The sequence below is a fragment of the Aythya marila genome (assembly GCF_965140915.1).
Source record: "Aythya marila genome assembly, chromosome: 21".
Taxonomy (NCBI): domain Eukaryota; kingdom Metazoa; phylum Chordata; class Aves; order Anseriformes; family Anatidae; genus Aythya; species Aythya marila.
The window spans coordinates 8,017,427-8,041,975 of NC_139062.1; the positions used below are offsets into that span (position 1 = coordinate 8,017,427).

General features: G+C 54.7%; 1 protein-coding gene across 1 annotated transcript; it reads left to right on the top strand.

Annotated features, from left to right (window-relative positions):
* Positions 1-1,356: 1,356 nt before the first annotated feature.
* Positions 1,357-22,578, top strand: SLC2A1 (solute carrier family 2 member 1; the record flags this gene model as incomplete). The annotated part of the gene is given in 11 exon segments (XM_082776781.1): positions 1,357-1,379; positions 1,381-1,495; positions 9,968-10,060; positions 17,149-17,309; positions 18,080-18,320; positions 18,744-18,906; positions 18,983-19,170; positions 19,338-19,442; positions 19,623-19,724; positions 20,043-20,246; positions 20,666-22,578. Coding segments are annotated over 11 exon segments (1,593 nt in total). The 3' UTR covers positions 20,864-22,578.
* Positions 22,579-24,549: the final 1,971 nt, after the last annotated feature.

A 24,549-nucleotide genomic window follows, 5' to 3' on the forward strand; every position in this document is an offset into this window, starting at 1 on the left:
TGCGAGCACAGCGCCGGCGGGAGGCTTCGGGGGCCGGGGCAGACAAAGCCCCCCCGCGGGACTCCCGCCGCCGCCGTGCGCGGCCCCGCGCGGAGCCGGGCGGCGGGGTGGGATGGGGTGGGATGCGGTGGGATGGGATGGGAGGAGCTGGCGGACGTGCGCGCCGGCACATCCAGCCCCGAAACCCCTCCCCGGCCCCTTTCCCCCAAGATTTCCAGCTCGGCAAAGCCCCCTCCTGCACCAAAAGGGGCAGCGGGAGCCGGGGGGGGGAGCTGCGCTGCCGGCCCCGCACCGGGCGCACATCGTGGGGCGATGCTGCGGGAGGTCCCCACCCCGTCGGCTTTTAAAACGCATTTTTTTAAAATTAATTAATTAATTAATTTTTAATGGAAAGACTGCAGTTTGGCAACTCGGGGCCAGGCCTGCCCGCACAGGAGAGGCTTTGACGCTGCTGGCCCCGCGGTGCCCTCGAGCTCCGGGGTTTGCTGGGGCGAGTTTTTTCCTCGCACGGCTCCGCTCTGTGCAGCAGCACCCAGCCGTGCTGCACGCACCGAGGGCTTGCTCGCAGCCTCTTTCTTTGTCCGGTATTAGTATTCAAGCGCCATTCCCGGCGAGCCCAAGTTTATTCAGCAGCAGGACTGCCGGATTTTTGGGAAGGGAGCCCGGGCTGCAGCCAAGGGAGCGCGGGAGCCCCGGAGACCCCCAGACCTTGCACGTAGCGAATGGGGTCGGTGCGAGGAGCTGCCACGCTCCACGTGCAGCTGGAGGCCTCGTGTGGAAACTGTTGCACACACAGAGCGGCGTGCACGCACGTGCACGGCCAAAGAGACGCCGCCACGCGCATCTCTGCGCACACAGGTGCACGCAGCCGCGTGGAGAGGCGAGTCCATGCAGCTGCGGGCACACTCGTGTGCACTCACACGCACGGATGTGTGCACGCGTGCGTGCAGGGCTGCGTGTGCACACGGACCCACCAACACATCTCCGTGCGCGTGCACGCGGCTTTAGGCACATATTTCCACGGGCACCCCCGCACGTGCGTGTGCCCCCCTGTGGATGCTCCCCCCTGCACCCCCCTATGCAACTTCCCATGCCCCCTCCCCACGCTCCCCCTATGCACCCCCCCGTGCACCCCCCTATGCTCCCACCACGCACAACCCCCCCGCACAGCCCTCCGTGTCCCCCCCCCCCCCCGCACCCCCCCCAGCCCCCAGCCCCCCCTCCCCAAGCCGCAGGGCCTCGCTCCCTCCCCCCCCTCTCCCCGCGCTCCCCCCCCGCTCCCCCCGCCCCCCGCACACCCCCGCCGGGCCCCCGCTAGGCCCCTCCCCCCCTCCCCCCCCCTCTCGGTGCCGTCCAATGGGCGCCGCCCCCCGCGCCCCGCCCCCCCCGCGCTCTTAAGCCGCTCCAATGCCCCCGCGCCGGTCGCGCGCCACCGCTCCGCCGCCCCGCGCCTCGCTCCGCGCCGCCCGGCCCCGCCATGGAGACCGGCAGCAAGGTGAGCCCCGCCGAGCGGCACCGGCACCGGGCACCGCTCCGCCCGCACCGCCGGGGCTGCTGCTTCCCCCTCCGCCCCCGCTCCCTCCCGTGCCCCCGGAGCGGCGGCGTCTGCCCCGGTGCAAGTTGGCGGGGCCGGTGCGCGGCCCCCGGCGGGCGGCTTGGCCCCGGTGGGGGGTGGGGGGGTGGTAAAGCCCGGGCGGTGCTCGGGGTCCTGCCGCTCGGGATCCTGCCCCGGGCTTGGGCCGCGGGGGTTTGAAGCTGGCCGAGCTTAATTGCGTCAGATTTAATTGCATCGCTGCTCCCGGGGCCGGGCTGGCGCTGCGCTCCCTTCTGCCTCTTTCCCCGCTCCGCGTTTTGGGTCAAAACTAAAACGAAACGAGAAACCGAAAGGCGAGCCCCGAGCCGCAGCAGCTAATCCCAGCCCGAGCTGCCCGGAGAGCGCCTCGGAAAGGGGTTTGAGGAGGGGCGCAACCGGGAAGGGCAAACCGAGGGGCGACCGAGCGCTGCCCCGGCTCACCCGGGGGGCTGGGGGCGCCCCGGGCGCTGGCCCCGTTCCGAATGGGGGCTCCCAGCAGGTCCGGTGGCGTCGCAGCCGTGCCGAGCCCCGATTCTGCCGCGTTTTGCTGGAAATGGGGTCCCGGGAGCGTGGTCGGGGGGTGAGTGGAGGCACCGGGTGCAGGGCAGCCCCCCAGGGTTTGGGTTGGAGCATGTAATTTCATGGGGCTGTGAGGCCCCGGGATGGGCTATTGGGCTGTAGGGTCGCTCATATCAGACCCTGGTGTGGGGGGGTCTGGGCGGGCAGAGCTGCCTGTCGGGCCACTGCCGAGACCCCTGTTGCTGGGGCGTTACGCCAGCACGGTGGCCTTGCTGGGAAGGGAGCACACTTGGCTCCTCGGCAGTGCGCTGTCCTGCATAATAAAAAACCATCTTCCAGTTCAACTCTTGGTGGGAGCCCAGGTGGCTTCTGGACTTTGTTAGTGATGGCTCCAAGCGATATTCCTGCTCCGCCACAGGCAGCGAGAGCTGCGCTCAGCTCCCAGCTGCTTTCCGGGTCAGCCCCAGGCGGAGCGGGACTGGGGAGCTGCGCCCAGCCTTCCTCCTGTCCTTGGGTTTGGGGTGCCTTTTCGGAATAGTGGGTTTTTTCCTTCAAGTAGGCTGTGCTGGACTGCTGGTGGAAGGCTTTTTTTGGGGCTTGCTGGGTGGAGGAGGAGGGTTGGCACGTGGTGCAAGGTGCTGGGGACACAGCCGGGGGACGTGATGCCCAGGAGCACGTCAGAGCCAGCGGAGGGAGGCATCAAGAAAACTTGCTGCCTTCCTTAACAAAGAAATCTGAGGCACCGCCAGGCAAATCCAGCCCTCAGCTACAGAAATGGAGGCTTGTAGGGGCCAGAGACAAATCTGGTCTGGTTTTCTGTCTGTAACAGCGATCCCCGTTAGAAATGGTCTATTTTGGTTAAGTGAGTAATCAATCACAGGGCTAGCCTGCTACTCTGTTATGGGTGATGCTTAAATACCAAGTGCATGTTTCCAAAAGGGCCCATCCTGTGGCAGCCAGGCACCTGGCAGCCCACCCCTGGGGGGGCCAGGAGCCGTGAGCAGCGGCGGGGGGGAGGATGATGACCCCCAGGGCTGTGGCTCAGGACTTTGCATAAGAGAATATTTCCTGGGCTTGTTCAAAAGGCATTCCTGCGGTTGCAAAATTCAGAGCGATCTTGTTGATGTCCCCAGCTGACCTTCTTTTTTTTTTTAAAAAAAAAAAAAAAAAAACAGTAAAAACATTAGGCTGATTTTCCCTTCCCCTTGCTATGAGCTTTCTCCCACACCGAGGCCCTTTGGTGGTGATAATCCCAGCACCCGCCTGATGCCAGAGCCCCACATGAGCCCGCGGTGATTGCAGTGGGGCTGGCGGCTGTGCCAGCCTCTCATGCCCTGCCTTGGCTGTGAAGAAACTCCCTCGGCCACCCCATCTGCAGGCACCGGTGCTGTGGCATGTGCTCTCAGTGCTGTGTCTGCTGTGTGGTGTTATTGGCAGGTTTACCGAGCCCTGGGCAGTGGCAGAATTTTTTCCTGGACTGAGAGCTAACACAAGCCCGGTGTTATCGCTGGGCTCTGGATGCCTCCCTGGAGACTGCACAGTGATGCGGTGGGGGCTAGGGCTGGTGGCACGGTCCCTTCCCCAGCAGGACATCGTTTCCACGAGGAGGGATACTGCTGGTGTGTCCTTGGCATGGTGGCCAGCAGGCATGTGATGTTCTCCCTCTCTCCCAGTCCCCAAACTGGTCTGTGATGGTGGGGGGGGGAGGGGGAAAGGGGATCCTGCGCCTTGTGGGACAGGCCACTGTGTAGCCAAGATCTCAGAGGGGTTGAGGCGTTCATTTTAGTTTGCTGGGAGCCTGCCTTTGCGTGCCATCCTAGCTTGCTTACGCCATGGCTGCGCGGGACGCTGTGCTCACAGGGCTGTCTGTTTTGTGATGCAAAGTTTATTTTCTGTCGTCTGCTGCCCCCACTCCAGCAGCCTGGTGGAAGCCTCTTGGGCAGTGGTTTTGTCACACAGAAAGCTTTTGCTGGAGACATCCTGTGGAGCGAGCAGGCTGCGAACCCTTACTCGGAGTGACCTTGCTGGTGGCTGCGGGGTGGGGAGGATTACTCACATGAGTAAGGATTTGCTCCCTCAGACTTTGTTTTTCCAAAACACTAAGCGTGTGTTCAGGCTACATTCAGACAAGCTGGTGGGTGCCCCCACACACCCATGGAGTTTCATTGTCTGAGAGGCAGCCTGGCATTCAAAAAACCTCACAGGGAGCGACAGACCCTGCTCCCCCCAACGGGCAGCCTGCAGGCAGAGCCTGCTGCTGCTGGTGCCTGCTATGGCAAGGCATGTTGCGGAGGGGTCACATTTGCAGCAGGCTGCATGCCTTGTCTTTACAGGCTATTCTAAAAGTGGATTGTCCTGTAATTCCCTCCTGGGAGTTTTTTTTTTTTTGTTTTGTTTTTTTTTTTTTTTTTTTTTTTTTTTTTTTTTTAGATTATTCATTTCCTTGTTCCATTAGGCAGGCAGAGTTCCTAAATCCTTCCATGCTGGTGAAAAATGGGTAAAAAGTGAGGCAAGGGAGACGAGCAAAGGCAATGGGGTCTGCTCGGGACTGAGCTAGCGTCCATCGCGCCACAGGTGCTGGTGAGTGTGGCAGCACCCAGGCAATGCTACCCTCTGAGTGTCTTCAATTCCATATTCAGCAGGAAACAGTGAGCCAAACATCCTTCATGGCGAGCTCTTGCAGTACGCTGGAGTTAGGAGAGGGTATGAGTCTCTTATAGTGCATAGGTCTCCCTGTAGCTGGTACAACACATTTGTTGTCTGTCTTCAGGCTTTGCGGGCCTTCATTTGGAAGTAGCTGCACAGGAGCAGGAGGGGGAAGTGCTTTTTCTGAACTCCAAACAAAGCTGCTGCTTTCTGTTAGGCTCCAAGTGAGGAGTTAACAAAACAGAACTTGCTGCATGGGTTTACAAGAGTTTCCCATGAAAGATGGCTGCTAGAAACTAGCTTTTTTTTTTTTTTTTTTTTTTGGCTCTCCATCTTGAGCCTCTCCTTTAATGGCAAGGTTAAGGCTGAAATGCGGCTGGCCGAATGGCAGAGCAGGCTCGGCAGCGTGCTCAAATGCAGGCGCACGGCAGTGAGCAGGCAGCACTGAGTCACAGCGGTCCCGGCTAGCTTTGCGCAGGGACGGTGGCCAAAAATGCCAAAAGCCTGTGCTGGAACTTTATTCCTTCATCTTGAAGCTGGTGGTATTTCTTAACAGAAAAATGGGTATTTCTGTCAAAGATTAAGCTTGCAAAAGTAGTGTTTTTCTTACTGATAGGCACTGTGGGGTGTATAAAACAGAAGGTAGGGTCTCTTAAGTGTTTTTTGAACTTTTTGCAGTGCAGCCCAAAGTGTATGCTCAGAGCTGAAGACTTCCACTTCTTGAACGCACTCACTCAAAGCGAGGTTCAGTGCCCTGTTTCTTTCTCCTGTACACCAATACAAAGCCTCTGTCCTCAGTTGTGCTGATTGTCTTTTTTTTTTTTTTTTTTTGATAGTAAAATCCCAAGCCTGTGCTGGAAAAAGCCCCTTGTGAAGAGCCAGTACTGCCTGTAATCTTCCTGGAGCAAAGTTCATGCTGAGGACTGGCCAGAGCACCTCATCCCCATCCTCAGCCGTCGCTGCTCCCTTTCATAAAAGCTAGCTGTGCAAACAGGCGTGTTGCAATGGTGTGACTCACCTGCAATGTACAGCACACCCCTTCCTGCTCACCTGAAATGTGCAATATGTGGGGATCGATGACAGACATTCCTAGACGTGCAAACCGGTGCTCGCCGGCATGCTCCTGTGTGAGAAGGCTTTGAGTGGCTAAACAAGGCTGAAATTGCCACCCTTCAGATAGGGAAAACAAAAAACACAAGGCATTTCTAAGTGTTCAAGCATGGTTGTTTTTTTATACGTTAATGGTGGTGTGCGTTGTAGCTGTGTGGAGCAAAGCCATCTGAGGCTGGTGTGGTTTGTGCTGAATAGCCGGAGAGCTGGAAGAAATTACAGCCCTGTGACACTGAGCTGTGCGTGCTGGATGGGGGAGCTTGGGGTTGGGGTTTTGGAGCATGGGGTGTATTTCTGTGCCTGCCACTTGTTTTTCACTAACTTTGGCAGCATTTCTCAGCCTGCTCTCACCCTGCATTGCAGGTCTGGGCCACAAAGCTGCAGTGCTGGGATTTGTTGGGAGGGTTGAGATGCTTTAATTGTGAAAAGGCTTTTGGGCAGCAGCGCAGGGGAGAGCAGTGTCACCATAAAAATGGAAACCTGCCAGGTGTGTGGGGCCTCGCCACCAGCTTGTGGGGTCAGTGAGGTGCAGGAAACTGAAGTCCAAACTCCTGCGGCTAGTTTTGGGAACTGTGGCCCTGGGCTGGTCCTCGCTCTGAAGTTGGCATTTTTTTTCCAAGGTTTGTTAGACGTGCTGGACAAAAGCAAGTGCCAAAACCTCCCCAATTTCTTGTGAAGTGGAATTGTTGTGTTCAGGCCAATACTAATTAATGAACTTAATTAACGGGGCTGGCTTTGTTTCCTGAGGCAGATCAGGGTCCTGTTGGATGCTCACTGGGAAGAGCAGCTAATTCCCTGTTAAAGTGGAGAAAGGCGGATTGGCAGGAGAGCCAAGACCAGCAAGCAGTAGTTACTGCTGCTGAATGCTTTGTATTTCAGCACATATCCCTTGGTGTGTTGTCTAGTCAGCTGTCACCATCACCATGTTGTGCTTAGGTGGGTCTAATTGACACCAGACCTCTGGAAATGTTGCTCTGCGGTGCCAGAGGAGCAAAGTGGGGCTGGAGGTAGCTGGGCAGGCTGCCACTGCCTCCAGGTCTGTGGTTTCACCATGCTCCCCAGCTATACTCCTACTTTTGGTCTTCCAGCTACAAACAAGTGCTGGGAACCACTGGACAAGTGGCAAAACCTGCAGTAGGGGTCTCAGTGGCTGTGGGGAGCTCTAGCTCCCCAGGGAGCGATACACTTCTATGTGAGGTGCTGCTCACATAAGTTTTTCATCTTGGGAATCTTACGTCCCATGCTCTGGATTTCTGCTTTGCAGGAAGGGCAGCATGCTCTGGCCAGGAGCACCCGGGAGTGTCGGGTTCTGTCCAAAAACCATGCCAGGGCCTAGCTGTGCTGCCTGAGCTGCCAGCGCTTAATTGCAGGGGTGCAGGGAGCCTGGGAAGCCCCACGAAATGACCTTTGAAGGCTCTGGGAGCCAGAGGCTACCGTCCCTTTTAGAGGGCTAGATTTGTCTGGTTGGGCTGGATTCAAGTCTCCAAGGGCCTGGATCTAGCACCAGAAAACCAGGGCAGGTCTTTGGGTGGGCGTTAATCTGGATCTGGGCTGGCAGTACTCTTGTGAGCTGTCTGGTACTGGTGAAGCCTTGCACACTGAGTGTGCTGGGTGGCTGCTGCCACTGCACTACATCATTTGTATTTTTGGGGACTCACCATCTGTTTCTCTTGCTGTTGCCCTCCACTTGGGCCGAGGTTCACCTTCCAGGGGGCTGTGCTGGGCTCCCATCGCACGCCTCACCTCTGGGCCCCAGCACTGCTGCTGCTGTTCATGCATCGAGTAAAATGCATGTGGGTCTCGCTTCAAAGACAGCCACAGCCAGACACCAGGACCTGACATCTGACAATTGCAACGTGGTTTTCCCTCTGCAGGAAAACGGGACAGGAAGCGAGGGGGCTGCACTGAGGGAAGAAAGGCCCTTTCAGGCAATCAGGCAGAGAAAAGGAGCAGGAGGAGAGCTGCATGGGCAGCTGTCAGGGCTGGGATGTGAATGGGAGAAGTGCAGCTGGGAAAATAAGTAGGTGGTCAGGTCAGGGAGCTGGCGTGAGTGTTGTTGCTGGGGTTGGAGGCTGGTGGCAGCTGAGGAAGGAGAAGTGAGACTGTTGTATGCAGTTTCGGGCCCTTCCTGGCAGACTTGCTGCGTCACAGACTGGCCCATCCCAAAACGAGATGGTGTGTGCAGCAGGGCTCTTGTGCCAAATCAGGTGCCTGTGGCTGAGACTTTGGCTCTCCACAGCAAGGGAACAGTGCCTGGGATTTGGCAAAGAGTGCTCCTTGCTCCAGCGAGGCCTCCTGTCTGCTGCAGCAAGCATCGCAGCTGTGCGCGAGTGCTGAGCCCCAGAGAAGGGGCTTTAAGTTCACGTGAATGTCCCTAAGCTGATTAACTGAACCTGGGAACATCGAATCCCTGCTCTTGGGGCACTGTGGCTGGGCTGAGCAATGGGGAAATCTCTTGCCAGGGATAATTGGGCCATTGATGGAGGTGTCCAAGTGCTGGCCTGCCCTGACCTTGTTCAGAAACAAGCCTCCAATTGTTGCTGTAGCTTAAGCAGGAGAAAAGGGAGGTGGGCAAGTGCTTGCCAAATAGCCAAAGGCACTGAGGCGTTGGATAAATGCTGGGATTTTGCTTAGTAACTGTGAATTAGGCTCTGACACAAACCTTTGTTAGCAGTGGCTGAACCATGCTGTCCAGGCCATCTCCACGCTGGTGACGGGGATGGTGCTGCCCAGTGTGGCTGTGCTTCACCATGCTGACCCCCAAGCCTTTGGTGCTGGGGCTCGGCTGCCCCAGGAGCACCTCTCTTCCCTTGCTGTTTTCTGTCCAAAGTCCAAGGTCACAGTCTGACGAGGTGCATGGGCAGCAGAGCCTCACAACATAGCCCAGCAGGAGCCGTGAGCACCCAGGTGCTTTGAGCAGATCCGAAGCATGGGTTCCTGCAACGTCCCCAAAAGTGGCCCCAGGAGCTGGGTGCCATGCACTGCGTGGTCAAACCAAACAGGGCTGGGTGCGGCAGGCAGCTGGGGATATCACCGGTGTGCTCGGCTATGTGGCTATCTCTGGCATGCTGTTGCTGTGACACCCTGGCTGAGCGCTTGGCGTGGGGGATGTGGCACATGTAATGACCCCAATGTCTGGGACTGCTGTGGTATAAAGCCTCTGGCCTGAGTCAGGAGGCAAAAAATAATAATAATAAAAAAATAATCCTGGGATCCCAAAAGTTTTGTGTTACTTAGCCCATGTGGATGTCAGGAAACCATGAAAGCATGATGTCTCTTTTGTCCTGGGTTCTGTCCATTCACACTTGCCTGACACAGCCAGTCCGCCCTGGTGGGTGCCCAAGTGCTGGCTCAGTTTGGGTGAGCACAGGGCCCCCCCAGGGTGCTGCAGTTTCAGTTTTCTGAGTTTATGGTTAGGATTTATGGAGGGGGCCTGGGGCTGTGCTTTGATCGGAAGGAAGACCCCTTCCCTCTGGAGGGAGGCATTTTGGGGGTTGCTTGGCCGCCTCAGCACAGCCAGTCCCACATCTTGGCTGGGGGGCTCCCTGTGGCAGGTCTGTGGCACGTGGCCTCCTGAGCCTGCTGGGCTCAGCATGGGCCGGGGTCTGCAGCCTGTGGCTGCTTGAGTGGGTTTTGGGCCCCCAGTGTGTCTGCCCGCTCCAGCAGTGTGTGGAGCCATCATGCTGGGGGGGCTTGCTCCACGGAGGCCAAGGGGGGTTGCTGAGGGCACAGCATAAGCCTTCGATGCTTCCCCTGGGAAGAAGACACGGGTGTGTAATCTGGCCATAGAGGATCTCTGTGACGGAGGTGGTGTGAGCAGGGTGGCAGGGACAGACATCTGAGTCGCTTGACTTATAAAGTATGTAGTACCAGCGGTTCCTGGGGCTTTTGTGCTGCCTCATACTTAGCAGCTCCCCAAGGTGACCGGGGGTCCCGGAGGCGGGGGCAGATGGGGCAGGGTGCTGAGGGTGGATGAGGAGGAGCTTGGTCTTGGGGGTAGGAGGGCTTGAGCAGAGGTAGGGGCTTGCCTCTGCTGGGGCTTGAGTGGGCTGGGGGTGCCTGAGTGGGGCAGAGCCTGGGACCCACACCTAACCTCTCTCCTTTTTCTCCTTCATGCAGATGACAGCTCGCCTGATGCTGGCTGTGGGAGGAGCAGTGCTGGGTTCCTTGCAGTTTGGCTACAACACTGGTGTCATCAATGCCCCACAAAAGGTGAGAGCGGAGCAGCAGCAGGACAGCACACGTGCTGATCCAGGCATGGCAGAGTGCACTGAGCAGTCTGTCTGTGGCAAAATGGGGGGGGGGGGGTTGCTCAAAGAGGCTCTTGCAAGCACTTACTGCCCACCTCGCCCCTCCACCATGAGCCTGGCTAAAATAGTACATCCTGCTAGGCAGCTTACTGCCTCTAATGGGATTTGTTAAGGAGCTATTTAGCTCTTGTGCTCCCAGGAGAATTAGTTTCCTCTTGCTTAGCATTTTGCTGGTGAATTCTGGGAATGCATGTGTGTGCTTCAAGAGGCTCTTGGGGTGGGATCTGTGTAACTTTTAACCTCAGCCTTAGCAAAGATTTCGAAGCTAATTGGGACCTTAGTCATCTCCCGGGCTGTGACCTCTCTGATGGGCAACTGAAGAAGCTGGTTGTTCTCCCACGAGAGGCTGAGAGCTGGAGCCCTGATGCGCAAGGCATGCCATGAGAACTCCAGCACTTTCTCTGGTGTGGCTTTGCAGGGTGAGCGGTGGAGGAGTTTGGGATGTGAGCAGGCCTGGGAGTGCTCACCCACATGGCCTCACAGATCTAGATAACCACCCCAGTGGGCTGCCCTAGCAGGGAGGGGCAGATAATGATTGCCCCAGTGGAGGCAATGTGCAGGAGGCTGCAAAATACCGATGGTTTGGGGTTGCCAGAAATACCTGGCCTCCACCGCAAAGGAAGCAGGGTGCACCAGCCCCCCCCGTGCCTGCCGAGCCTTCACACCCATCTTCTTCCCTGCAGGACGGAGGCGGTGTTGGCTCTGAGGGCCGGTTTCGGCTGTGGCAGGGAGGGTATCTGGCATTGCCTCTTGCCTGCGCCCTTTTGCCACAGTGCGGGGTACCTGGCAAACTCGCTCATCCTTGACTCAGCAGGTGCCAGGCAGTGACAGCTGGGGAGATGGAAGGCAGGGCCGATCCTGCTCTGGGTGTGGGGAGCAATAACTCACCCGGCCTGGGTAACTGCTGTCCTTCTAGGCTGCAGCATGCTGTCCTCCCTCCCACTTCTGAGACAGGAGCCTGGTGTGGGGCAGAGCTGCAGGGGGCTGGGAGCAGTTCCTCTCCCAGCTGCTGGGGTGGCCAACAGGGGGGCCTTCCAGGGGGCAGACATGGGGACCTGCTGTGGGATGTGGCAGCTGTCTTGAGGGGTGGGGGGCAGGATCCTTCTTGGGGTTTCAAAGGGAATCTGAAGACTGTGGTTAGTTGGTGGTGTAAAGGGTGAGGGTGTTGGAATACCCAGAGGAGCATTTATAATGGGGATCCATTGCAGGCATAAGAGACCAAACATCCCCAGGTAAGTGGGTGAGCAGGGACAGACGAGATGAAATGACATAGCTGTGTGTGAGGGGGAATGGAGAGCAGTAGGAATTTGCTTTACTTTACTGCATCTAGCAGATACGAGGACCCTCCCATGATCAGGCACCTGGTGGGTACTTGGGAGTTCTGAAAAACTCGGGTTCCTCACAATTGCACAGCCCTTTGAAGTTTTACAGCCCTGGAAATGTTAGCTCAGAAATCCTGATTTGTGCTTGTTACATGCCCTGGGCAAAGCTCAGCTGCCAGGGTAAGGTGTTGAAAGAAACTGGGCTCCAGCTGCTGCTTGGCTTGAAGGAACTGGCTGGTCCTGGGCTGCAGAGAGGCTTTGATATTTTAACTCTATGGTACACAATCCCAAATAATTAAAAACACTTAGGCAGAATGTGCCACTACTGTTAATCTTATTACTGGTGGGATTTGCCAACGGGCTGTGAAATCTCCTGACATTGCCTGGGAGCACAAACACCAGTGTGTCACCTCAAGCACTGAAGAACTTGTGAAAGGGAAGACCCCATGCAAGTACTTCCCAAAACATGTCAGCATGGAGGGCTGAATCCTCTTGAGGGGAGCAGGGTGCTTAATTGAGGCTGCAGCAGTCTTCATGCTGCAGGATGCTGGGGGCCTGCACCTCCTGGCAAGCTCCTGTGGTGCCTGTGGAGGCCAGGTTCATGGGATGGTGCCATCTTTGCCTCTGCACTGGCTCTGCCATCAGCCTGGATGGCTCTGAATGTCCTCCCCCAATGCTGGCAGCCACAGGGACTGCTCTGCTCCTGGGGAATGTCTGGTCCCCCTTTCCAGGAAGGGGGAGTTGTAGGAGGGCCTCGAAGGGTGCCACCACTCCAGCTGACTTAGTGTCAATGCTTTGACTGTGTGAACAAAGCCCAACAGCTCGAGCCTGTTCCTGCCCAGCCTTCTTGCTCCCATAGTGTTTGGATGTAGAGTCAGGAGCACTGAAAGCACTCAAGAGCCAGAGCTCTGCAGCATCTGCTGAGGGCATTGTGCTGTTCTGGCTCTGCTGGAAAACCCTGGCCTTCCCCTGCCAGATGTCGTCCCCAGGCACCAGAAGGACCCACATGTGCTGCTGGCCTTTACATTGGTCAGTGGTGAGGCTCTGGAGCAAAGCAGGGGTTGGGGAGAGGTGTTTGCCTCCTGCCCATCCCAGAGACAGGCAGTAGGAGCAGTGCATGCAATGCAGTGAGACGGGAAGGCACAGAAGTGTGCTGGGAAGTGGCTTCATGGTTTCTGCTCTCATTTACCCATCCCCTGAGCTCTGTGTGGAGAAGCACTCCTGATATGGTGCACTGTGCTCTGGGACCTTGGGGAGCAGATGCTGTGTAATTACTGCATTGCATCAGTGCCATACCTGCCTGACTCCAGTGCCTGGGACGAGGGCATGAGTCATTTCCTTACACCTCTTTTTCCTTATGGCTGCAGGGACTTTTCTCCAGCCTGTCCAGCTGACCCATGGCAAAGGGAGATGTGAGTCTCCTTGAGGTGGGCAGGGACCACATCTGAACTGCCCTAATGGTCTTTTCTTGGGGGCAGGCACCAGGTGTGATGTGAGGAGAGGCACATGGATGGGTTTTTGGCAAAGAATAGATCTTTCTCCAAAGTGTGTTTCCAGGTGCTTCTATGTCTTAGAGAGCCTGGTGAAAGCTGTCCAGCTGTGCCCTAAAACCCTAGTAGCTCTGGTTCATATGGACCCACAGCAAACAAAGGTCACTGATGCCTCAGTTTCCCCTTGTGCTTTCTTAGTGTTAAGACCCTAGGCTCAGCCCCGAGATGGGCTGTGTTTTGGGGGCAAGTCTCCTCGCAAGCTGCATTGTGCTTGGGGTGCAGAAGTGATGGGGAAAGTGGTTTGAGGTGCCCACTTACTACAGGAAAGCCCCGCTCTGTACCAGGGGAACAAGACAGCAGTGCACAGTGAGGCAGGAGGAAATCTGTTGTGGGCAGCAGAATGTTCTGGGTGTGGGAATTAAACCCTTGCAGCTGCAGGCTTTGTGACCCTACCGAATCTGAGCTCTGAACTTTCCCTGTGGGAAGCAGGGCATGGGATTGGGGTGCATCAGCCCCTTGGCTTTGGCAGTGTGCATCCAGCAATGCTTGCGCACACCAGCACCCTGCAGCCAGCTGCCTTACACACATACACACACACAAAAAAAAAAAATCTAAGAAAGCCTCCTTTCTTGCACTGAGGGCTGAACGCCGGTTTTGTGGTCCTCTTAATATAGTTCTCCCTGCTGAAACAGCTGCTTGTTCCTTGTGGGGCGTCTGTAGACATGATGTGGGGAGGAGATGGCCTGAAACTGTGTGAGGGCTGGTGGAAACACTCAGCCCAAATTAAATGGGGGTGAGGGAGGGGAAGGCAGGAGGGACAGAGAGCCTTTGGGAAGCATAGCTCTTCTTTCTTTCCACCCTTCACGCTTTAAGCTCACAAGGGTTTTTCATCCCTGTATGGCAATCAGATCACAGTGGGATTCTTCATCAATCATTTTTGCACAAGGAGAAGGGCTTACAGGAGGTTTTTTTTTGTTTGTTTGTTTTGTTTGTTTGTTTGTTTTTGAGCTGGGGGAGCCTTCACGGTGCTGAGATGAGCAGCAAACCCGTAGCCCAGAGGAAGCTGGGCCCTGGGATACCAGCTGGCACTTGGATGATTTTCCTTGAGGGGAGAAAGATGGAGGCCTCTGGGGAAGGCAGGGAGGGATCTTGTGCACCACAGTTTGGTCTGTGTGCTATACCCTCAGGGGAGGCAGAGAAGTTCTTCCTCCCTCACTGCCACGTTTTGGAGGGTGGCTGTGCCCAGGGGCCTCGCAGCTGCCCATGCTGGCAGGGTGGGCGATGGAGCTGCTCCGACTCACCCAGGGGAATTTTGGGGTCTTTCCAGTGGGGTCAGGGTGCACACCCTCCTCGAGGGAGCGATGGCACCTGCACTCAGATCCCACGGGAGAAGGAGGTGATGGTTTCCAAACGGCCTCTTGCAGTCCTGCTGTTCCTCGTTCCCAGGAGGCAATAAAACAATGAATCAGGGCTGCTGCTGCTAACAGTTTCACTTGTGTGTCCTAGTGGGGATCCGCTGCAACCTGATAGTGCTTTGTGTGTGGAGCTGCATCCCATGTCCCATTGCTGCCCCTATTTTTAGCCTACATCATGCTGGTGTGTTCATTATATAAATTGTTAAATAACTGCAGCCAGTAAATTCCTGGTAGAGAAGACGGGGTTATTACCTTCTCTGCCCAGCCTGATACTTTAAACACTGTTTCCCTTTAACCCAGCATCTGTCTCCCTAACACAATTTTCAAGTGTTTCCATAATTGGGACTTTAGGTATCAGGCTCTTGATCTGGGAAGAAAAATCAAAAACTTGAAAATTGAAGCCTGCTTCTTGCTTTATGTACATCTCTGAGTCCTGCTGTTGTGCAAGCCAGCTTGGCATGGGGTGTTTAAGGTGGTGGGCTTTTCTGACAGGCAATTCTGTATGCTCGAAATAATTAGAATTGCTTGTTTTGGTGACTTTAGGAAAAGAGGGAGGGAGTGAGGACAGGACACATAAGCATCAAAACATCTATGCTAAGCAGGACTGGGTGACCTGGAGGCAGATAAATGAAATTACTTAAGCCTTGTGAAATCCTTTAATTTGGGGGGTTCGTGAAAGGAACAATTTAAAAAGAAGAAAAATCCCACCACTATTATTGAAATCTACAGTGAGGTACATGGTACAGATTGTATTTCTTGTGCTTTCTCTGCCACGGGTTCTCATTCATAGTTAAAGTGATGGAAAAACTAAATTAAGACTGATTGTGCAGATGTTTTCTGAGGCTCGTAACACGGCTTGCAGGAATGAAGGCTTGCTTCCCATTTGGGAGCTGAGTGTGTGTGCAGCCATTTGAAGCTTCAGGATCTATGATTTTGTCTAAGAGCAGCTTCTCTTGCTTACATGAAGTCTTTCCTCCTTGCAGACAGGGTTGCTCCTCTCTTAGAAGGGACGGTGTAAGTGCATTGCTGAGACCCATGTGTATTTCTTTTGGGCATGGGTGAGCCTTATTCTGTGAAGGGGCTGTCCATGGCCCTTAGGTAACTTGAGTGAAGCTCTTTGCCAGTTGACTGGTTGTGTTTCTTTAAGAATGTATATTAAAAAAAAAATGTTATTCTGCTAAGAAAGTAATTAAAAATGTGCACCTGTCTTGGCTGTCAGCAGCTACTACTAAATTAAAGCCCTAGCTACACATCAGTAGGGAAAAGGGGGTTGTTTTTTAAACTGGGGTCTTTGTTTAGTAGGACTCAAGCTGTGCTCTGGCACAAGTATTGCAGAAATACACTAGAAACAAGCACAAGGAGCTGTGCAGGGGGATGAAAACTGAACTCATCCACCTCCAGCTGCACAGACAATATTGCTTTTATCTCCATCTTCCTCCAGTGTCTGTCCATCTTCCTCCTCCCCATGTGTAGCTTCTCCTCTTGGGATGGAGACCAGAGCTGCCTCCTGCAGCCTGCTCAGCCCCTTGCCACTGCTCCCTGGGCCCTGTGGAGGTGGCCAAGGAGGAGCCCGACCTTCCTGCAGCAGAGCGGCCGCTTCAGAGGCTTTTTGGCAGTGCTGAGCATTGGCAGGGCAAGCTCAGAACCTGTCTGGCTGCATTTTCCCTGTGCATCCCTTCGGGTTTCCTCCCAGATCTGAGCCCTGCTATATCAGCTTGCTGCCAGCCTGCAGCTGGGTGGCTCCCATCTAGTGGAAAGCAACGAGTACTGGGTTTAATGGGAGCGTGCCTGCAAACCAGGGCTTGCTCAGTGACACATTGTCTTGTGACGGGGAAGAGATGGGCCAAGCCTTGTGACTGAGGCTTGCGGGCCAAGGCAGGGGTGATGGGGAGCTGCCTGCAGGCTGTGGGTGGCTGGGCTGAGGCAGAGGAATTTGTGGCACCTGTGATGCAGATGAAATCTTAAGCAGCAGGAGTGGAGGAGGACATGCCCAGCCTTAGCAGATGGGTGTGTAGTTAATAGCAGGGGGAGCCCCTCTGCTTTGAAGGGTGCTTGGCTCTGCTCTTGTGCCAGCCTGGGTCTCAGTGGTGGAGGTGCTCTGCTGCCAGCCCATCCTGGCCTTGAGTTGCTTGGACTGCGGTGGCCGCACCGAAGTCATGGTGGGATCACGGTGGTCTGCAGAGAGGAATTAGGGCTGTGATGAGGCGAGGAGCCTCATTCCCCACCAAAACTGGGAAGGGAATGTCAGCCCTTGGCCTGGGGTGCCATGTTTGGTACAGACTGTGTGAGCAGCAGTGTGTGGCTGCCGTCACCATGTTCTGCTGGGGCTGGAGGCTGCAGGTGAGCCTGGTGTTTGTACCACTTCCAAAGCAGGCCTGGGCCTACCTTCACACCCCAGGCCGGGTGAACCCTGCCCTGCAGCACGAGGGAGAAGGGCTGGTCCTGTGATGAGCCTGGATCCAGGCAAACCTGTGTTGGGGTGTGCTGCAGCCTTCCTGTGCCAGCATGGCTTGTGGCAGTGGTGCTGGGGACGAGGTCTGCTGAGGACTGTGTTGTGGCACCCAGCATCACGGTGGGGACATCAACAGGGCCATGAGCAGAGCCACAGGCTGGTCTTCCTGAAACGGGGAGCATTATAGGTGCCTGTGTGGCTAGAACAGGATGCTATCATTGAAGTGCCTAGCCCTGTGCAGATGTAGGCAAACCTCTTCTCATGAATGAGAGAAAGTCTTACCCTGTGGTTTCATTTCTTCCCCCTTGCAGGTGATTGAAGACTTTTACAACCGCACCTGGTTATACCGATATGATGAACCCATCAGCCCTGGCACCCTCACCACACTGTGGTCCCTCTCTGTTGCCATCTTCTCTGTTGGAGGCATGATTGGATCCTTTTCTGTGGGACTCTTTGTCAACCGCTTTGGCCGGTGAGCACTGAGTGTGTGGGACCTGTGCTGACCCCTCCCTCCCCCATGGGGCCCTGCTGCCTCATCCCCTGTCGTCTCAAACCCACACCCACCCTCTGTGCTGCATGGACCACTGCTTTAGCTGCAGCCTTGCTTTAGTCATGGCAGTTTTCTCCTCTGAGAGCTCTACCACTTCCTCTGGCAGTGGGAACTGGTGGAGGCAGGACTGGCTCTGGTTCATGCCTTGCCCATGAGACCATTCTTCCATCCTCAGTAGCTTGTTACTGCTCGTGCTGGGAGCTGGCACATCTTCCTTTCCCTGCCTTCTCCAAGGCTTGTCCTGCTGTGGAGCTGAGCCCTGCGTGTGAACCAAATTTGTATAGTCTGTCTCCTAATACTGTCCTATAATCACTTCCCTGTTGGCCTTTTCAGAGCCCGCTGATTCAGATCAGCTTGTGTCAAAGCTGTGTTGCATTTTGGTCCTTAGGGCAGCATCTGTATAACTGTCTTGCTGTCTCAGGGGGGCATTGGTCTCATCCCTGCTAGCACCTCTGTTTCTCAGCTGTGTGCAGTGATGTGCTTGCACTGCCTCACAGAATGTGGAAGCAGACTGAGCCCTGTGTGGTGCTTATGCTTCAGCCTTGGATGCTTTTCTGCATGGGAAATGGCTTTGGACACCTCCCTCAGGCAAAGAGTTGGCATTTGGTTTCATGCAGTTAAACAGTGCCTACTGATACCCCCTTTAGCCTGACACCTGTGGTCCTCACTGCCCTCCTTCCTTGCCTCCTCAGGCGCAACTCCATGCTGATGTCTAATGTGCTCGCCTTCCTGGCCGCTGTCCTCATGGGCTTCTCCAAGATGGCTTTCTCCTTTGAGATGCTCATTCTCGGCCGCTTCATCATTGGCCTGTACTCCGGCCTCACCACTGGCTTCGTGCCCATGTATGTGGGTGAGGTGTCACCGACTGCACTGCGGGGTGCACTGGGGACCTTCCACCAGCTTGGCATCGTCTTGGGCATTCTCATTGCACAAGTAAGTGCTGTCCAAGTGGTCTGTCTATCCATGCTGGGCCACAATGCTGTTTCTGCACAGTCAGCCAGGGTTTATTCCATGTTGCTGAAGCTGCTCTGGGCCTTGGAATACGGTGGTCCAGGAGCATTGCTTGTGCTGTGGCTCTGCACTTCCACTCAGAAGGAGCCAGGGACAGAGCTAGGGCTCTGCAGGCATGAGGGTGCTGTGAGATCTAGGGTTGGGATAGGCAGCGTTGGGACACAATGTCTGTGAGCCACCTGGATGCAGCATGGGGCTCTGCCCCTCTGATAAGTGCACTGTGAGGCTTGGGCATCCTCAAGTGCCCCAAGAAGGGGAGCACTGGATCCGGCTTGCATCAAGCTGGGTTAAAGGAGAAGGGGAGGCTCGGTAGCACTCACATGACTCAACCTCTCTTGTCCTCAGGTGTTTGGTTTGGACTTGATCATGGGAAACGACTCACTCTGGCCACTGCTCCTGGGGTTCATCTTTGTCCCTGCGCTGCTGCAGTGTGCCATCCTGCCCTTTGCCCCCGAGAGCCCTCGCTTTTTGCTGATCAACCGCAATGAAGAAAACAAAGCCAAGAGTGGTGAGTGACCCATGTCCCCAGATTAATCCCATTATGCGTGGGGCTCTCAGCCACTCCTGACCCTGCCTCCCCTCAGTCCTCAAGAAGCTCCGGGGCACAACAGATGTCAGCAGCGACCTCCAGGAGATGAAGGAGGAGAGCCGGCAAATGATGAGAGAGAAGAAGGTCACCATAATGGAGCTCTTCCGTTCCCCCATGTATCGCCAGCCCATCCTCATTGCAATTGTGCTGCAGCTGTCCCAGCAGCTCTCGGGGATCAATGCGGTGAGTTTAGGGCAGGGCTGGCAGGTCAAGTACCACATGTAACTTGTTCCACCTGGGCCCAAAAGCTTGGGCTGTGTTGGCTCCATGTCTCCATTGCCTGTGGATCAGTACCAGCCCCAAGCTGAGACCTGACTCCTTTCCTCATGGTGCTTCCCTTCTGTTTGTAGGTTTTCTACTACTCCACCAGCATCTTTGAGAAGTCAGGTGTGGAGCAGCCTGTCTATGCCACCATTGGCTCTGGGGTGGTGAACACAGCTTTTACAGTAGTTTCGGTGAGTTTTAGCCTGCTGTGGCTGTCCCACCAGCAACCACTGTGTTAATGCAGGGCTGGACTGGTGGGCTCAGGGGCAAGCATGTAACATGCTCCCCAGGGAAGGTGGGTGCAGGGGGAATAGGAGTGCTTTTCCCTGGGCAGGGATTGTGCTGACAAACACATCTCCCCCATCTGACAGCTCTTCGTGGTGGAGCGAGCCGGACGCAGGACCCTTCACCTCATCGGCCTGGCGGGGATGGCAGGGTGTGCAGTGCTCATGACCATTGCTCTGACACTGCTGGTGAGTGATGGGGGCTGAAGGGTGGGCTGAAGGGCCCAGGTGGGTGGGCTGGGAGGAGGCACTGCATGCTGCTCCTCACTTGGTGGCTTGTTGGGAGGTATGGTGGGAGAGCAGGACATCCTCCTCCCAGGGGTGACTGCAGAGTGGTCCCCTCTGCCCAGATTGCTCTTGGGGTCCCAGGAAACCCTGTCTCCAATCTAGAGAAACCTCACGGCTTCTGCCAGCATCAGGCTTGCCTGCAGTCTTGTTTGTGCTTTGTCCATCCCCACTGCAGGGCACTCACTAACCTTTTCTCTCTCTCTCTCCCTCTTGGACTAGGACCAAATGCCCTGGATGTCCTATATCAGCATCGTTGCCATCTTTGGGTTTGTGGCCTTCTTTGAGATTGGTCCAGGCCCCATCCCCTGGTTTATCGTGGCAGAACTGTTCAGCCAAGGCCCTCGCCCTGCTGCCTTTGCTGTTGCTGGGCTGTCTAACTGGACCTCGAACTTCATTGTGGGCATGGGATTCCAGTACATCGAGGTAATCATCTCCTGCTCTCCGGGGGGAGTGGGTCTGGGGGTGTGTGCAGGCAGCCTTACATTGTGCCAGCTGGATTATGTGATTAGAAGAGATTTTGAGTCCTAAAACCTGTATTGAGAACAGGACTTGGGTTTGCTTTGAGCTTGGCTTGGGAAATGCACCTTGGGAAGAGGCTTGGGGACAGGACTTGGGGAGCTAGACATATCCTATAGCATGCTGGATTTATTTTTGAAGCAGCAGGTAGGGACAGGACAGTCACTAGCTGAGAAGCCCCTTGGCTTGGGGGGGGTTGGGCACAGGCTGTGGTGCAGTGCTTTGCACTTGGAACTGGTGAGCAGCTGTGCTCTGGCAGCTCCTGCAGAGCCTCTGGTCTTTGGCTCTGTTTGTACACTCACCATTTTGGTGTCTCCCCTTTTCAGCAACTCTGCGGCTCCTATGTCTTCATCATCTTCACAGTGCTGCTAGTCCTCTTCTTCATCTTCACCTACTTCAAGGTGCCAGAGACAAAAGGCCGGACCTTCGATGAGATAGCCTCTGGCTTCCGTCAGGGAGGCGCAAGCCAGAGCGACAAGACCCCGGATGAGTTTCACAGCTTGGGTGCCGATTCCCAGGTCTAAACAGCCCGTGGCACATCCCGTCTCCTCCAAGCCTCCCAACTTCTCTCCTGAGTGTTTTTAATGCTTGTACAGAAACCAGGAAGGAGGGAGCGGGGGGTCTGGTTCTTCTGCATACGCTCCTTCTCCAGACTCCCCCACTGGCCGCCTGGTTCATCAGTGACAGACTGACATATTTTTGCTAGGAACAATTTTAGCTGGTTTCATGTCCAGGATTTCAAAGCTGATAGATGCAGAAGCAATGACTAATATTTTAAAACCAACCAAGCAGCGTCCTCCAGCCTCCATGCAGGAGGGTGGCTCCCTTTTTAATGAAGTGATAGGTTATTTAATGAGAAATCACAAAGTAGAAGGTTTTTAAAGCTGGAAACTTTTTAACATTCTAATCATAGAAAAAACATGTAATTTGACTAAGTCTAAAATAACAAATTTATTTTTTAAAAAATAATTTTTTAAAACAGTAAGATTTCAACCCCCTGTGGGTTCGTGGATGGGGATTCCCTGCCCTCCGGGAATGCCTTGGGGCAGCACTGAGGATGGAGAGGTCTGCGGGTGCAGTCCTGCTCCTCTGTGGGCGCCGGGCTTGAGTGTTTCCCAATGAGGAGGTTGGAAAGGTCACTAGTACTGTAGCAGGTTGCAGAGCACCATCTCCCTTTGCAGTCTCCAGCAGCAGCTCCTCAACTTTCCAAGCAGAGGGCTCTGTTTCTGGCTGTGCATACTTCCTTGTCTGGATTTCAGCTGTTCTCTTGCTGGCTGTGTGCTCAGGTGGGCTGAGATGGGAGGGGAGAGGGGTCTCTTAATTTAATCTTGGCAATATTTGCCTGATTGGTCAACTGTGACACGAAGCGTCAGCAGATGGGAGAGGGGAGAATGCGGCAGAGCAAACCAGTAGCCCTGGCCTTCCCTAGCACGGCGGCATCCCTGCCAAGTTGAAGCCCTGTGTTTGCAGGAGCGGCCGGCGGTCCCACACTACATCCAGCAAACCTGCCCAGCACTACCACGTCAAGTCCCGGACTCACCAAAATTCATCACATGGATACAAACATTTCCTGCTCTGTGTATAGACTGGAAGATATTTATATTATATATATTTTTGTTCAATGGTGTTAATAGCAGACATTAAGTTATAGTGTTTCTGATTGACAAGCAAAAAGTACTGTAAATATTCTTTTGAGTATATTCACATTGTATAATGTATACAAAAGGTACAGATAAAAGGTATAGTTTCTATAGCAACTGTAAGGAAAGCTTGTACATGGTTAGGATGACTTTTGTATAGTTAATTACCTGCACTGTAGTTGTATCTATTGCACTGAATTTTAGTCTTTAGTATATTAAAAATAAGAAATACCCTTCTTTTAAAACAAAACTTAAAAAAAAAAAAAAAACACAAACAAAACAAAAAAAAGAAAAACACAAAAAGCAGCCCTTCTCCCCTGAGTGCAACTGTTGTAGGAGCTACTGGCACAGGCAGTTATTTAATAGTGTTTTTTTTTTTATTTGTCTGTTTTGGAAGTGACTATAATAACCACACCTGAAAGTAAATAAAAGGAAGTAAAAAAAAAAAAAATAACCATGTGACAGAACTCATCACACAGCTGTGCAGCATACCAGAAACTGTGCACTTCTTTCTTTTTTTTCCCCCAACAGATGCATAAAAATAAGTGCCAAGAGAAAGGCGTGTGGTGTGCTAACAATAAATGAGAATGTATGCAGCGACCCAACCTCCAGTGTGCTGTGCTTTTTTTTTTTTTTTTTTGGCTGGGGCATGCTGGTGACTTATGGGCAGTGGATCAAACCCTTACCTAGGCCTTTCCCTTTGGCTCTTGGTCCACTTTGGACATGTGTTTGTTGTCACAGAGCATTTTTCTGTGCTACCCCCCACTCCAGGGGTAGCAGTTGATGGGGAGCAGTGCAACACCCATAGCAGTCCCCAGAACAGAGCTATTACCATCCCAGCTGTGGCCCAAGATAAGGGTTTCTGTCTGTGTTCACCAGTGCCCAGATTTGGGCTGGCTGTGCCCCAACTCCGTTTTTCTTTCCTGCAGCACCTTGTGGTGGGGCTGGAAAGGGGGAGGCCACACTGCTGGAGCCAGCGGGAAGGCAGGATGGGGAAATTTGCTGTCTCCACTGGTTTGGAGATGGGCACAGCTGATGGATGCAGGCCTTGTTCTGGGAACGTTGCTTACAGCACCTTTTGTAGATTCAGGTTCACTGGGATAGGCAGTGGCTGTGCCTGTCCTGCTCCCAGAGCAATTTGTTCCGGACTGGAGCAGTCTGTGCAGCCAAGGCCTCACGGGGCGAGGCAGGGCGTGCGACGGGCTAAATTCCACATTTACCACTTGGCAAAAAGTGAGCAGCACAGGGACAGCCAGGCACCTTTTGGGAACTGCAGAAGACCCCAGCTGGGCTGTGGGGCTGTGGTTTTGGCTGATGCAAGCCAGCAGAGCCTCGTTGCTCACAGGCATCGTGTGCTGCCTACCTACAGTCAGGCCCAGGCTGCCTGCAGCCCAGGAGCTCTGTTTTGGGCCCTGCTAGGTGCCAAGCAAGAGCTCCTGCCAATGAGCTACTTTATGGGATTGCCTCAGCACAGGTGCAGATTAGCAGGGCTCCTCCAGCATGCACAAAACTTTCCCTCAAAGGAAACCAATGCTTTTGGTTACAAAAGGTCTGTGCCATGCTCCTGGATGTGTTGTTGCCACCTCCTGGTACTGCTGAGCTGCCCTCAGACATCGCCAAGCTGCTGCATGGGCCCATGGAGGAGCCTTACCAGGGCCATCCTTGGGATTTAACTGCCCCAAGCCCCACCTGGGACCCCCGGAGCTGCACTTTCTGCTGTGGAGGTGCCACCTCTGCCTCCATCTGCAGCTCTGCGGGTGGGCACCTGACACGATCCATCCCCTGAGGGCTGTCGCTGGACCCCACAGCTGCCCCTGGTCCAGTTGGCTGCTCTGGGAGCTTCTGGGGCTGGGATCTGCGTCAGGACAGCACGTTCCTGCGGCTCTGCTGCGAGCACCTAAGACAGGGAGGAATGGCGCTGGTTCCTGGGGGAATTTTTCCCTTTAACAAGGTGCCAAGCACTACAAGCCCGAACACTTCCAGGCAAAGAAATGCTGATGTTGATAACTTCAGTTTTCTACTATTTATTGAAATGTCTCTTTCCCCTGAAGTGTATACAGAGGAAAAGGCTGTTCCTGAGGGTCAGAGGAAATAGCTCCTGTAAAAAATCTTCCAAATCTCCCAAAAATGCTCCTTGTGCAAATTCCAGCAAGACACACAGTGGAACACTGGGTTGAGGATAAGGTCATCTGCCCAGGGCTCCTCTCATTACCATTTCTAGGGTTTCCTTTTCCAGCCCTTGCTCATCAGTGTGTAGGCCCTGCTCCTGGAGATGCCCGGCCCTCAAACCTATGAAAAATTAATTTTCACACTGCTTTAAATAGCCGGGAACAGTGATACTGTGCTGTGTGGCACCACCATGGAGGGGACACAAGCCTGAGACGTCACGCAGAGACAGCCTGGCTGTGGCATGCCCTGGGGGGATTACTGCCTCCAAATCCCCAGCCACAGTGATCCAAATCCTCCATGTCCTGAGGCACAGTGCCAGCAGGCGCTGAGCATCCTGGCTGCTGGCACGCCCCCTTGAGTCCCCCGCGTGCTCGGCCCAGTTTCAGTGAGAGCTGCCCTGC